The sequence below is a fragment of the Crotalus tigris genome, unplaced genomic scaffold (genome assembly GCF_016545835.1).
Source record: "Crotalus tigris isolate CLP2741 ecotype Arizona unplaced genomic scaffold, ASM1654583v1 scf7180000024514.4999324561:1519799, whole genome shotgun sequence".
NCBI lineage: Eukaryota > Metazoa > Chordata > Lepidosauria > Squamata > Viperidae > Crotalus > Crotalus tigris.
Window position 1 is genome coordinate 243,755 of NW_024100687.1, and position 14,471 is coordinate 258,225.

Consider the following 14,471-nt stretch of genomic DNA (forward strand, 5'->3'; position numbering starts at 1 on the left):
TGAAATCTGGCCCTTTCACTGTCCAGAAAGCAGCTTCAGTCCACATCCTATGATCAGGATGTGGCCTCTTTCCTCTTGTCCATGTTTCAGAGATGCTAACTCTTAAGGAAGAAAGAGAGCCTTTTCTCCAGAAGCCCTACACTGATGGTTTACAAGTCTCAGTTTGGGAATTCAGGTTAAAAACATAACAATGAATACAAAATAAAAATAACAACCTCATCCATGCAAAATAGAGATCAGGCATAAAATATGTTATTCCAAAAAAAAAAAAAAAAGACAACTGTAACTGATGCTTCCAGTTTCTTTTTCAAATTCACCTTTTTGGCTTCTGAAAGCAAGGACTGATTTCAGTTGAAGGCAAATACAAAGACCCGGATGAAACTCCCTCTGTGTGATAGGGGGTATAGGAATTCAGTAGGCAGGCAGGCAGGCAAGGAGACAGACACACAATGTGCCATGAAATTGGTGTTAACTCTTAGCAGCTACATAGATTTTCTCCAATTTCACCCACACTTTGATTTTTTTTATCCTTCATTTTCTTCTAGCCTGTGCTTTTACAGAGTCAACCATTCTGATTCGAAAAGAAACCATATTACTTATTACACATTATTTATTAAATTTATATGGACACCTAGCTCTAATGATTGGCCATATAAATTCCAAGAACTTTCAATGTTGTGGAAAACTCTAATAATTTTCTTTTCTTCACCTTCTCTTCCTAAATCGATCCTTTATAGTAAACAAGTCGCAGGGATGAATTAAACACATCTTTTTCCTTCCTTGTTCCTTGCAGCCGGCACTGTGGGCGTCTGCTCTGCCATAAGTGTTCCACCAAGGAGATTCCTATCATCAAATTTGAATTGAACAAGCCTGTCCGTGTTTGCAACACCTGCTTTGACGTCTTGACTGTTGGGGGTGTTTCCTAGCTGGCCGTGAGGAGGGAAATGATTCCCAAGGAGTGCTTCCCCTTCTTCCACTTGTAACAGGCCTGTCCCAAGTCATGTCTCATGGAGAAGGGGAAGCTCATACTTTGTCTTCCTGTTACAGTAGACTCTGACCAACTTAAGGGACCATGCAAATGCTATATTTCAGTGTATATGAATTTTTTTGGGGGGGTGTATTAATGTTAACAATGGATAATGTTAGAAACTGCATTGGGAACAAACTGGGACTGCTACAGAGATTCTGTGGGAAAAACACCATTATTTGGTTGAGCTGCTCTGTTTCCAGTTCAGAGCATTGCAAACCAAGATTTTTGTACTTGCTGATCATGCAACAGAAAGGCCTTCCTTGGTGATAAAACTGTGACTTGGCTGTTCTAAAGTCTTATCACATTTTTTTAAAGAAAAGAAATGATATTGTTAGCACTTACATTTCTGGGTAAGTATGTGCTGATTTGCCCCTTTTGTTACTTCTTGGTGAGAACATTCTGGTGCATTCTCTAACTTTTTTTTTTTTTTTTTACAAAGGGCAGCTGTGCAAGGTATAGTGACTGCTTTTGCCCAAAAAGAGGTTGACCGCAAGTTAAGTTTTTGTTTAACGCATTGCTGAAAATTTTGTGTGGCCTTATAATGAAAGCTTTACCACTTCTCCTGTTGAAAAGGAGGCTGATTAAAGCTCCTGGATTTTCAGAACCCTTGTTTGCTCTCCTGTGTCAAAATCAGGGAGTGATGAGGCCAACTTTGCTACCAAATTCAATCAGGTTTTCTTAAGAAGTAATAATAATCCAAGCTGTCTTTCAGTAATGTAACAAAAACTTTGCAAATAGTCCTATGTTTACAGTCATGTTGAAGGAAGGTCTAATGCTATTGGACTAACCCAGCATGCAGTGGTGATGCTACTATGGAGCATGTGAAGATGGCTAGATGCCAAGATGATGAGACAGGGGTAATCAAGAGAGGTAGAATAGTGCCAGTAGAGCAATCAACATCAGTGACCCTTGGAGCTGGTCTCTGTCCATAAATCTTGGGACAGACCAAGATGATTTCTTACAAAATCCTTATGCATTAAGATGATTGTTGCAGCTCCATATCAAATCCATACTTATGGAGATGCCTGTCTTGAACCAGATAAAATAGAATTGGCTTGCAGTCTTGTCTCCTGTGGGCCTCTTTCCTTGGCCAAGGACATTTTATTGTTGTCAGGTGCCACAGCAGGTCCCTTCTAAAATCTTGGAATATATACAATGGACTATTTGTCATATGTTTAACACAGCAAAAAAAAAAAAGGGGGGGGGGTCTCTTGTATTCAAACCACCATGTACTTAAATGTAGAAGATTGGGGTGGGTAAGTGCAATCTTATAAACTGAACCAAACCCTGGAAGATAAGCAAGCCTTCCATTGCTTCATGAATGGGTTAATTGAAACGTCTGTCACTCTTACCTTCAGTAACCACTACTTTTCAGTGTCTATATGTATGTAAGGGAAGAGAAAAATATTAACTAACTAAAAATTGCATTCTCTCTTTCTAGAATACTAATGTATCCTGTAATGTTACCACATGGGTGAGTGTATACACATACACAAACAGAGTGCTACTTTTTAAAATATATTTCTGTGATTTGAGGAACATAATAGTTTTATATGTATAAGCAAAATCTCGGGGGAATGGAGTAGAAAGAAACTTAAGGGAAAGAAGTCAATGCTACATTTCAAATTGGATCCCCGTTTGCTGCTTAGCCCTTCTGATCTATTGGGTGAAAAACTGGAATTCTGCCTTCAATGATTAGGGGATCCTTGGTAATTATCTGTCCTTTTCTAAGATTCCTGCTTGTATCTGTTTGCTTCTGAAGGATGAACCTCTTGTCGTTTAACTTGTAATCAGTGCAATCTCTACCCCCTCAAAGAAATAAGCTACTTTGTGAGGCTGTAGGCAGGCAGCTTGTTTTGGATAAATAGATGGGAAATCCAATAATTCACCTGGTAATCACACTTCATCTGGCCAAATGTGGGTGGAAGGTGAACAAATTGCTAGTTTTTCAGTTTACCTTGGTGATTCTGGCATTTTTAGAGTTATTTTTTCATAGATACATCACCATATTTCAGCACTGGCATTATGGAAATTATGTAACCACTTCCGGGTTGTAAATTGTATATATGATAGATCATTAACATGCCAAAATTAAGCAGGCCTCCCTCAGTATCAATTGAGCTATGGAATTTCCCTGTTAAAGAGATTCTCCTTGGGCAGCATGCTTGAATTTGAAATGGACTTGGTGGATTGCACAAAAAAAAAAAAAATTGTAAAGCACTTTTAATAAAAACACTTGTATCTGAGCCTATTCTACTGACTGGCCCCAAATTAGTGTTTTGTTTTATTTTAAAGAAAAATGTTCTTGCTAGTCAATGTATAAGTGTAACACTTGAGGACCTGACAGCTTCCCTTGTGCAATACTGTACCATGATAGACTATAAATTGGCTGAGATATTAATTTGTTCTAATGATCTGAACTTGTAGTCTCAAACTCACTTTCTTGGAGTAAAAATGTTGATTGTCTTGAGGTCCAGCAAGTAACATCAGTCTCTGGCTTGTACTTAGACCTAAACAATGGCAATTGCTGTTGAATGAAAGGGGAGTTAGGAAGGACATTGCCTGCATTTTCTTAATTTGTCACTTAATTTGTTAAGTGACATCTTCAATGCGGTCTTGTGAGTGGTAGCTTGACCACTCATTATCAATGCTGAAGTATTTTCTTCTTTGGTATAGTTTTATCTGCAAATTACATGATAAAAAGTGGCTAAATGTTTTGAAAGAATGTGAGAATTTGGACCAGAGTGTAACACTATTTCTACAGATGGTTACAGAACTGCAAATCAACTGACAGAAGTACTTTTATCTTTGTTGGCTTTAGTCATGGCATCAAATATTTGGTATTTGAAACTCTCCAGGGATCTTGCTTTCTTTGTTCCAGAGCACATGGGAGGGAGATGTGCTTGATTTGTTTTCAAGGAACAATACAAAAGTGCAACTTTTTAGACGTTTGGAAGCAACGATGACTTGCTAGTTTTCATGTCACACGTCCTTGGTTTTTCATCTTCAAAGTGATCTGATTCTTCATAGTCTTAGATTTAAGATGCTTAAACCTCAATGGTAAATTAACTTTTCCAATTATAAAAAGAGAAGTGCCCAAATTTAGATCCCTTTCTTCCATCCCTTTTGCACAACTTCAATCATTGGTCAGTTTCTCCATACTGCTTATTCTACACTTCAAGCATAGGCATGGAATATGACTTCAGCTTGTGAGCCAAGTTAACATAAGCCCTTCCCTTTTCATCAATACATTGTAACAAAAGTTTTATGCTGCAGTCTTATAATTTGTGAAAGTACTTATTGTACTTCATGCATGTGAGCATGAAAATAACTTGTAAGTTCTACAAAGATGGCCTCTTCATCTGTGAATAGTTTTGGACCCCAAATCTACTGTTGTTTTGTAGACATTGTTCAGTATTACTCTGCAGCCAGTTCATCCTGTCTCAGACCACTGTAAACCACAAACTGCTCTCCATTTTCCCTCCCCCTCCTGCCTTTTCTGAATGGTCACCATGTGCCATAAAAAGGTAGCTCTTGCTAGAAAACATGTCAGCTCAACTTGATATAATTTAAATCTGTGGAATGTAGGCAGTCTGGTAGTTATATTTTTGTCAAACGAGTTTGCTTTTTTAGTGTTCTGAGAGCACTGACCTGTTTCTTGATTAGTTTTGAGCCTAAGGTCCTGAAAATTGATTTTTCTTTGTTCATTTCTTAGCATGTTAAAAAAAAGTTGTATGAACAAATCTATTAAATCATAATCATTCTAGGAGTTTGTGCTTGTAATTTAAAGCCAAACTTCATTTCAGCATGGCTTAAACTCAGCCTTCTCTGATACTGCCTAGCCATGAGTTTTATAGTAGCGTTAAGCTGTTCTCAGTGCAGATTACTAAAAGGACTAATTTGTGTTTGGGAAAGGATAAGTGCTTGGCTTATGAAAGAATAGTTGTAAAGTCTTGTATTCAATTCAGAGGGACATTAATGGAAGAAGAAACTTTTCTAGCCTTGGTTCTCCCACATAGCAACTCAGGTACTAAATCTAGATGTCACAACATCAAGTGACAGAATTAAGCTTATAATGTCTAATATACAGTAGTTATTTCCAAACATGCTACCTTGTTTTAAAGTTTGTGTGTGTGTATTGTATTAAATAAGTTTTGCTTATACTTTTTTTTTTTTTTAAAAGGCATAGCTGTCCTTATGGATTGACAGTACAAAACTATAATCTTGTCCCTACCAGACTGGGGTTACTGTAGTCAACACACCACTAACACACCACTTTCATAGCAAGAAACTAAACATCTGCAAGTAATATGGCCTGTTTTTCAGCTGCTGTTTTTAGTTTGAGAAACAAAGTCATAATTGTTTTTTAAACTATTACTTTACAATCTTTCCTTCTAAAGCCCTGTAAAGCAATGTATTTTTTTAATATTTATATGCCAACTTGTAATTTCTTGTAATAAAGCAATTTAATTGGACACCAGTAAGTTCATGGTTACAGAAGTCAAGCAGAAGAACTGTATATTGCTGCAAACTGAATACTGATACTAGTGATCCCCAATTTTATCCAGAAAAAAAGCTTTTATATTTTCACTTCACCAAACTGATATCTTCCATTATTACAATTTGCTCAAGATCGTAAAAGATACGTTTGATGGTTAATACAGACCATAACCTGAAGTAGCAAATTAAGCCAGATGGGAAACAATACAACACATCAAATGGCAGCTGAATAGACATGTTTACTGAAGAGCAGCAAGAATATTAAATGCTTTAGGTTAGCTAACAAACCATAATTTAGCAGGTAAAGGTTTCCTCTGTCCAGTTGTGTCTGACTCTAGGGGGGCAATGCTGATGTATGTTTCTTAGCCAAGGGAGCCAGTGCATGACTGTACTGTATGCTGAGGTGCACAGAATGCTGTTACCTTCCCATCGAAGTAGCTTGTTTATCTACTCACATTTGCATGCTTTCAAACTGTTAGGTGGGCAAGAGCTGTGGCAAATAATGGGAGCTCACTCTTTTACATAGCGCAGTTCTTGAACTCAGGCTGCCAACTTTCTGGCTAAGAAGCTCAACACCTTTAACCGCTGAGTCATCACGGCCCCCTTAGAGTGAATCCTATTATTACTTAAATTTGTACTGTATGTGAAAACATGGTTTATAAAATGATCAGTTTAGAACCCATGTGTTGTGCAGATCCAATATTTTAGTCTTGCATGTTATATCAAAATAAGGGGCATGATGGCTCAGCTGTTAAAGACCATGAGCTTGTCAGCTGGAAAGCTAAAAGCCAGGTTCAAGATTTGAGCGCCACGTAATGGGATGAGCTCCCGTTACTTGCCTCAGCTCCTGCCAATCTAGCAGTTTGAATTAGCATGTAAATGCAAGTAGATAAATAGGTACCACTTTGATGGGAAAGTAACAAGAGTTCCGTGCCACTTGGTATATAGTCATGCTGGCCACATGACCACAGAAGCATCTTCATACAAAGCTGGCTCCCTTGGCTAAGAAACGGAGATGAGGACCAACCCTAGTATTGGACACGACTAGATGGGAAAAGTTTATTTTTATCTTTTAGTTATATCAGTACAGCCATTTTATATGAGTTAGAAAATCAATCACAGATAGTCTTCAACTTACAACTGTAATAGAGCCTACCCATTACGGTCGTAAATCATGACAGTCATAAAATGGTTTGGTGTCAGACTGACCTGATTTTATATCCTTTTTTGCTGCGATCATTAAGTAAACCAATGGTTCACTATGGGTGTATTTTGTTTGGAAGTAAACGCCAGTTTGGAGCAAAACAGTTGTAAAATGTGGTCAAGTGACCACAAGACATTACAAATGGCCATAAATATTGCCCAACTGCCAAACCCCTAAATTTCAGTTGTGACTCCGGGGACAGACCATAGTCCTAAAGTAGGTCTATTGTAACTCTAAGTGACCAGTTGCAAATCATGGTCTACCCGTATGCTTCCAGTTCAAATGCAGGTATTGATGACCTAGGAAGCAGGCGTTGGGAGCCCCTTTTACACCTCCATTTTTCAGGGCCAATGTTCTCTTTTACTCCATGCTAGAATCCTGTTTAGAGGATCATGGCATCAACTGACATGTTTTTAAACACACAATGCTTACAGCTCTCTCCATTCCTATTTTTTACCTTATGTTTTACAAACCCATATTTTTAAAGCACGATTTTTAATTGCAGATTCAGGTTTTGCAAACAATAATTTTAGATTAGGACAGTGTGTCAAAATACATAGTTAAGTTTCCTTAAAAGTGGCTTCCTTTAATACCTGGATTGTGTAGAAGTGTTTCTCCAGTGAGGTACAGTTGACTCATTCTTTTAAAGCACACCATTCAGAAAGTGGGTGACACCCTTCATATTCCTGGAAATTAGGATTGTTCAGCTTTCCTTGGTTGCTTAGCTGGGTAGATTTCTCTTGCCCAGGAAACAGATCTTCTGTTTTTATGCAAACACAATGGCTGTGACTGGATCCTGGTTCATATAGCTTCCTAGGTACACCAGACCATTCTCGGCTGATACCCCCACTGAAAAGCACAAAAAGAAGAAATGAATGAAACGGGAAGAATTGACATGTTCAACAGTGGTGTTTTAAAGTGTATGAACATAGCATCTTCTGCAATTCTTAAAAGCAATTATGTCTTATCCTAAGATCACACGCTAATTGATGACAGCTACGCAATCTTGGAGGAAATGCAGCTGCTTTAAAAAGCTATTGATAGTGCTTCTGCATCCTCCACCATTTCTGAACTGCAATGCAAACATGTTTTAACTCAACCTGATATTAGTGGTATTATAAATATAGCCTGTGGCCAGAACTCAGACTATCAATACATAGATATTATTGTGCTATAGATACTGAGCCAAATGGGAAAAAAAACATTCAATCTTTCCCATTCTGACTCAGGATAAGCTACAAATTGAGCCACTCAACTCTCTAAACCAGTGTTTCTCAATCTTGGCAGCTTTAAGAACTGTGGACTTCAATTCCCGAATTCCTCAGCCAGCTGAGGAATTCTCAGGAATTCTGGGAGCTGGAAGTTCATAGGTCTTAAAGTTGCCAAGATTGAGAAACAGTGCTCTAAACCAGGGCTTTTTAGCCGGTGGCATATGTATCACCGGTGGTACTTTGGCAACTGGCCAATGGTAGGCAACTGTCCTAAACAAGTGTAGTAGGGCAGGGGAATGAGTTGAGGGAGAGACAGCTGGAGCTACAGGGCTATGGGGGCTGGGCAAAGCCCAGGATCCCAGCGCGCGCTTCTATAGGGTTGCAGGGGCGAGATAGAAGCCCCAGGATCAGCGCTTCAGGTGCACACAGAAGAGAAACGGAGGTGGGGGAAAAAGGAGAGGCTGTAAAAAGAGGTTTTGGCAGGAGAGAAAAAAAAAGACAAGGGAGGAAAGAGAAGGGGACTGCAAAAGAGAGAGAGAGAAGCGCAGCCTTGAGAGGAATCATCTGGAGGTGCACAGAAGAGAAAAGGGAGAAAGGAGAGGCTATAAAAGAAGGGAATAGAAGAGGCTATAAAAGAAGGGAAGAGAAAAGGATATAAGAGAAGGGAAGAGAAGAGAGGATATAAAAGGAGAGAAGAGGATATAAAGGGAGAGAAGATATAAAAGGAGTGAATCTAGTTTCTCCATTGACTTTGTCAGAAGATTGCAAAAGGGGATCACATGATCCTGGGACACTATGACCATCATAAATATGAATCGGTTGCCAAGCATCCAAATGTAGATTGACCCTGGGGATGCTCAATGGTCATAAGTGTGAGAAATGGGCATAAGTCACTTTTTTCAGTGTCGTAACTTTGAACAGTCACTAAGCAAACTGTTGTAAGTTGAGGACTACCTGTACTTTATCACTTTTCCCCCCTTTTTGGTCAAGTTTTTGACATCTTGCTAGGCGACTGGTGGTACTTGAATATTGCCATATCCTAAAAGTGGTACAATCTGTGAAAAGGTTGAAAAGCCCTGCTCTAAACCACAGTGTATAACAAGTATGGATAATCTATTGCCACAGGCACTCTCAAACTATATTTTCCAGCTCTTGATGCCGTAAATGATTTCTTGCCATTTTTAAACATTAGGTAAGAACTGTACAGATGGTCCTCAGTTAATGACCACTTGTTCAGTGACTCAAACTTGTGACAGCACTAAAGGAATGATACTTATGGCTGGTCTCCCAAGTTCCAGCCATTGCAGCCTTCCCTCAATCTTGTCATCGTAATATAGTGCAGATTTATGACCATTGTTGCATCCTGCAGTCACATGATTGCAATTTGCAACCTTCCCTGCTGGCTTCCCACAATCAAAGCCAATGGGAAAGCTGGAAGTTACAATCACGATGTCCTTGCTTAACAGTAACTGGGGATTGCCAGAACTGCTGTTACTAATCAGCAATCACATGATGTTGCACATTACAACCATACTGTTGAGAGGTCCAATCCCAATTACTCCTTTAAAGCGAGGCTTACAGGTAGTAAAAGGTAAAGGTCCAGTGGTGTCTGACTCTAGGGCGCAGTACTCTCTGTTTCTTGGCCAAGGGAGCTAGGGTTGTCCTAAGACATAGTCTGTGGTCATGTGGCCAGCATGGCTATATGCCAAAGGCGCATGGAATGCTGTTGCCTCCCACAACGGTAGTATCTATTATTCTACTTGCATCTGCATATTTTTGAACTGCTAGGTGGGTTGCGTGGTGCCCGGGTCTCAAACCTGGGCTGCCAGCTTTCCAGCCCACAAGCTCAGCATCTTTAACCATTAAGCCATCACACCCCCACCGCAGCATTAAAAGAGCATTGTCAGTTTATTTTTTTTTTTAAAAAAATAACTTTACTATCACAAGCAGCAAGACAAATAGAAAGCCTTTCTCCCTGTCACTCAAACTACCCACCTTCAGCATGACATTACAAAAAGTTACCAATGAATCTCAAGCTATGACTGATGCATGGATCCAATATCTGCATCCTACATTATACTTGGTGGGTTCACTATCATCATGTCCTCCTTCGATGTTGTTAAGTGCAAATCCTACCTCTGCTTGGAACACCAGACCCTGCTTCTTCCAGCTGAGCTCCATTCAGAGTTACAAGGTGGAAACTGGTTCTTTCGCTCAACTTCCTGGGCCTGCAGCTTCTTCCCTTCTTCAATGAGAGCTTGGGCCTCCTCCAAAACCTTGGTAGATTCCCCATTTTCTTGGTAAAATAGTCCAGCTACTTTGCCTTTGAAAAATGAGGGAGTAGAGAGATAATACATGTCACTGTACACTCATCCCTGAGACACACATAGCCCATATGTACTTACATTTCCATGTCTGGCTTAGCTTACATCATGGTTTTGCTCACTCTAACTTTTTGTTATACACTGAACAATAAAGTTTCAATGGGAAAAGTGGTCAGGTTAATAATACGAGTTTTGTGCTCTCCAGCATTTCTGATTTTTTTTTCCTTTTAAATGTGCACAACTTTGGTGCATTTGTCAAGTTTACTTACTACAATTTCACATCAAACCCTGTTTCTTTGCTGAATGGTGAAAGTAACTTGAAATGAAAGCAAAGATAAAAGCTTCTGGACTACAAGCTCCTTCACGATTGATAAAATAATAATTAATAGGTTAAGGCAAATTCCATTTAAGTGTCCTAAATTATTTAAAATCTACATTCTCTTAATAAACCTGAGATTCTTACATATCCAAACAGGAACTCTGCATTTTGACTGTTCATAGGAAGATGGGCAAGAGAGAATTTATTTATTTATAAAATAAATCTTACCTTGAAGTAACTATCAGCTGAATTAAGAACACACTACACTAAAATGTGGCTGAAAAGTTGTCGCAAACAAGATTAATTGGTGTCTGTGGTTTCAAGGCATCTACATACCGATATGCACATAATTCTTATGGTAGAAGGAAAGCCAATTCTCAATGGCCAGCATTTGTGGTGGTGATAATCCTGAAACATCATCCACCAGGCCAGCTGGGGTGAAGTCACCTGTGGCAAAAGCTCTGGAGGCATCTTTCCCTGGACAAGTAAGAAGAAAGCACTGGTTTTGTCACCAAATTAATCAAATTTCTGAACTTGCATGATATTTGTATAACAGTTAACAAAGCAGTTTAGCTCTGCATGCATCTAAGCCAGTGTTTCCCAAACTTGACAATTTTAAGGCATGTGGACTGATCTAAGCCATAAAAAATAACCAAAATTAAACTTTGATTCACTAGGCCAGTGGTGGTGAACCTATGGCACGTGTGCCAGAGGCGGCACTCGGAGCCCTCTCTGTGGGCACACATGCTGTTGCCCCAGCCTCGACTCCCTCCATGACCCCCTCACCAGCAGCCCCCCGGGAGGAGAGTCGCCCCCCCGAGTGTGCCCACATGGAGCAACACAGCCAAGGCAGCCAGGCAGCATAGACAAGACTCTGCCCTCACGCCCCATCGCGCACAGTTGATGCTGCAGAGCGAGGCCGCCATGGCGCTGCTGGGCTACCTGGGCGATCTGTGGCGGGTCCTGGAGGCCGTGAGTGGTCCTACGGGCAGGTGGGGCAGGGGTGGAGTAGGGGCGGGACGGGGTGGAGCAGGCGCGGGGCCAGTTTTTGGGCACTCAAGTCTCTAAAAGGTTCGCCATCACTGCACTAGGCAAATGAAACTATTTCATTTTTTTAGGCAATCAGATGAACCATTTTGTGTGAATCCAGCTACTTAGCAGCCACAGGATCAAAAAGACGGGTTGATCCCACTTACACAGACCTAATGGGAGGGGCAGCAGATTTAATCAAGGCAGTCCCTCAAATAACCATTTACCTGGTGGTTCTCTCAGGGCTTGGGGACAGGACACTTTTGTTTTGTTTTTGTACTTTGCTCTTCTAATGTACTGTATTTTATTTTTAATAAGTTAGTTTTTAATTGTAAGCTGTCCAGAGTAATTTGGGAATTGGGCAGTCCATAAATTACATACATTTGCAAAATCTCTGTAGGCTCTTGACACCAATATTATCATTCAGGTTTAGATCTATTATTTATTAAATGCGTCTAATAGCCCATCTCACACTTGTGACTCTGGGCAGTGCGCACAATAACAAATAACAAAACAAGAACATTAAAATACAGTTAAAATGTTTAAAAACAATAGTAACGTAAATTAAGTTAAATGAATTCTCTTCACAGAGCAACCGTGAAGGCCTTGGAAAAGATATTCAAATGCCATGTGTGTGTATCCTTACAAAGATCAGAATCATGCAAACCGTGGTATGGAAGCAAAGGTTTGACTGAAGAAGTAGAGTAGAAACATTATTGACACCTTTGAACATTGATGTTGGAGAAGGCTACTGAAAATACCATGAATGGCAAGAAAGCAATCCTTTGGATCATTGACCAAATCAATCTGGAGTACTCACTCTAGGGACAAATGAGCAGGCCCAAATTATCCTACTTCGGACACATTATGTGTTTACCACATAATTAACCACACTGTATGTACCCAGCTCTCTGGAAAAGATGGAAGAAAAGAGGATGACAAGCAGCAACATGGATGGGTTCAGTTGCAATTATGAGTCCACCCTTGGAAGACTTGAAGAAGGGATAGATCAGTGATGGCAAACCTTTTAGAGACTGAGTGCCCAAACTGCAACCCAAAACCCACTTATACATCGTCGGGTGCCGGTGGGTGTGGCCCATTGGGTGGGCGTGGCTGGGTGGTAACAGCAGATTGGGTGGGACTAAAAAGTTCAATCAATCAATTCCAACTTTGCAAGATCTTTTTTTTCCCGCGAGAAGTTGAAATTGACTGAACCTTTTTTTTGTGTACACGGTGGTGGAGGCCTAAAGCGAAAAGGTTTTATAAAACCCAACTGAAGGCCTAGGACTGGGGCAACAGCGCGTGTGCCCACAGAGGGCTCTGAGTGCTGCCTCTGGCACTCGTGCCATAGGTTCACCACCACTGGAATAGAGAATCATGGGGAAAAAAATCTTATTTGGTTGCTAAAAGTCAAAAACGACCCGATGGCACATAACCGATCAATGGTCAAAACTTTGTGCTTTATATTCTGAAACATAAATGGGGCGCAGTGGTCCTCTGGAAGGATATAAAAGGGGAGTGCTCTTTGAGAATATCTAGTCTCAAAGATGCTTTTTCACAAGCAACTTTCTTGTACAAGAAAACTGCCTCATGAAAAAGCATCTTTGGGACAACTATGACCTGGATGACTGAGAATTTCCATAGACATCTAGAGCAGTGGTGGCGAACCTATGGCATGGGTGCCAGAGGCGGCACTCAGAGTCCTCTCTGTGGGCACGCGTGCCATCACCCCAGTTGTAGGCCTTCAGCTGGGTTTTATAAAATCTTTTCACTTTAGGCCTCCGCCATGTACAAAAAAAAAAAGTTCAAAAAGTCAATTTCAACTTCTCCGGGGAAAACAAAAGTTCTTGCAAAGTTGGAATTGATTGATTGAATTTTTTAGTCCCACCCAGTCTGCCCTTACCATTGCAGCCATGCCCACCCAATGGACCACGCCCACCCAGCACTCAACGATGCATAAATGGGTTTTGGGTTGCAGTTTGGGCACTCAGTCTCTAAAAGGTTCACCATCACTGATCTAGAGTCAGAAGCTGTCGAGGTGGGTGATGGGGCTTGGAATCCAGATCCAGACATTTCAGTTTTGAATCGCCCCCCTTGGAAAGAAGGAAAATAGGAGAGACTCTCCTCCCAGTGTATGTATGTACGTACGTAGATCGCGTCTATTTGCACGCCCTGCCCCGCACACGCGCGCGGGGAGAAAGGCTCACCCTTTACACGGGCCCTCTTTCAAAGAGGGATGGGGAGGCGGGTACCTGAGAAGAAGCTGTAAGCGCCTCCAGGGCCGTAATGCCTGCGCCCCTGCTGCACGTCGAACACCTGCCCCAACACGGCCAGGTAAAGTCCCGGGCTTCCCTCGGTGCCCGTGTAGCGGCTTAGCTCGGCGGCAGTTAGGACCGCCTCCCCGCTCCAAGTCTGCCCCAGCCACCGCCAGGGAGCGAAGCCGCGAGCCGCCAACCAAGCGGCCGCCCAGCCCAGAGCCAGAGCCGCCAGCGCCAGCCGCAGCATGAGGCGGGAACTTGAGCGACTGGGAAGGGCAGGAGCCAGCACTCAAAATGGCTCCTGGAGAGCAACGGGGCGGAGCACGCGTCACGATTCCCTGAAAGCTCATTAGTCGTCGGTTTTAGAGGTCGCTGATTGGCTTTTCTGCGCCGTTATGGCCTAAGAAGTGCCTCTGTGCCTCTGAACAGAAAAAACATTTAGAGAGGCACGAATCGCGAGCTTTTGGATTTCTATGGTTTTCCGACGGTCAGAAAACATAAACCGCGGAAAGCAAGCAAAGAGGCTATGAAACCAGTGAGGATTTAGGCCGCGCAGGGGTTCTCAACCTTGGCAACTTTAAGACTTGTGGACTTCA

The 14,471-nt window shown here is 41.3% G+C and overlaps 2 protein-coding genes across 8 annotated transcripts in view; one reads left to right on the forward strand and one right to left on the reverse strand.

The window, feature by feature from the left end:
- Nucleotides 1–3,281, forward strand: part of ANKFY1 (ankyrin repeat and FYVE domain containing 1) — a 73,076-nt gene extending 69,795 nt beyond the window's left edge. For all 3 annotated transcript variants that reach the window (XM_039334002.1, XM_039334003.1, XM_039334004.1), the window contains one exon: nt 794–3,281. In XM_039334002.1, the coding sequence (XP_039189936.1) occupies nt 794–926 (133 nt within the window). In that variant the 3' untranslated portion in view covers nt 927–3,281. The remainder of the gene's footprint in view (nt 1–793) is intronic.
- Nucleotides 1–14,471, reverse strand: part of LOC120303985 (neuferricin) — a 44,372-nt gene that overhangs the window by 28,787 nt on the left and 1,114 nt on the right. For 3 of the 5 annotated variants that reach the window (XR_005555569.1, XM_039334009.1, XM_039334010.1), the window contains exons 1-4: nt 13,870–14,174; nt 10,925–11,065; nt 10,082–10,268; nt 7,328–7,583 (exon numbers count right to left, since the gene is read on the reverse strand). Coding sequence is in view for 4 of the 5 variants with exons in the window: in XM_039334009.1 (XP_039189943.1) it covers nt 7,370–7,583; nt 10,082–10,268; nt 10,925–11,065; nt 13,870–14,122 (795 nt within the window). In the remaining variant the exon portion in view is untranslated. Of the gene's footprint in view, nt 1–1,446; nt 7,584–10,081; nt 10,269–10,924; nt 11,066–13,869; nt 14,175–14,471 lie in introns of those variants that run through there. The other 2 variants (XM_039334008.1, XM_039334011.1) reach the window with 2 other exon arrangements.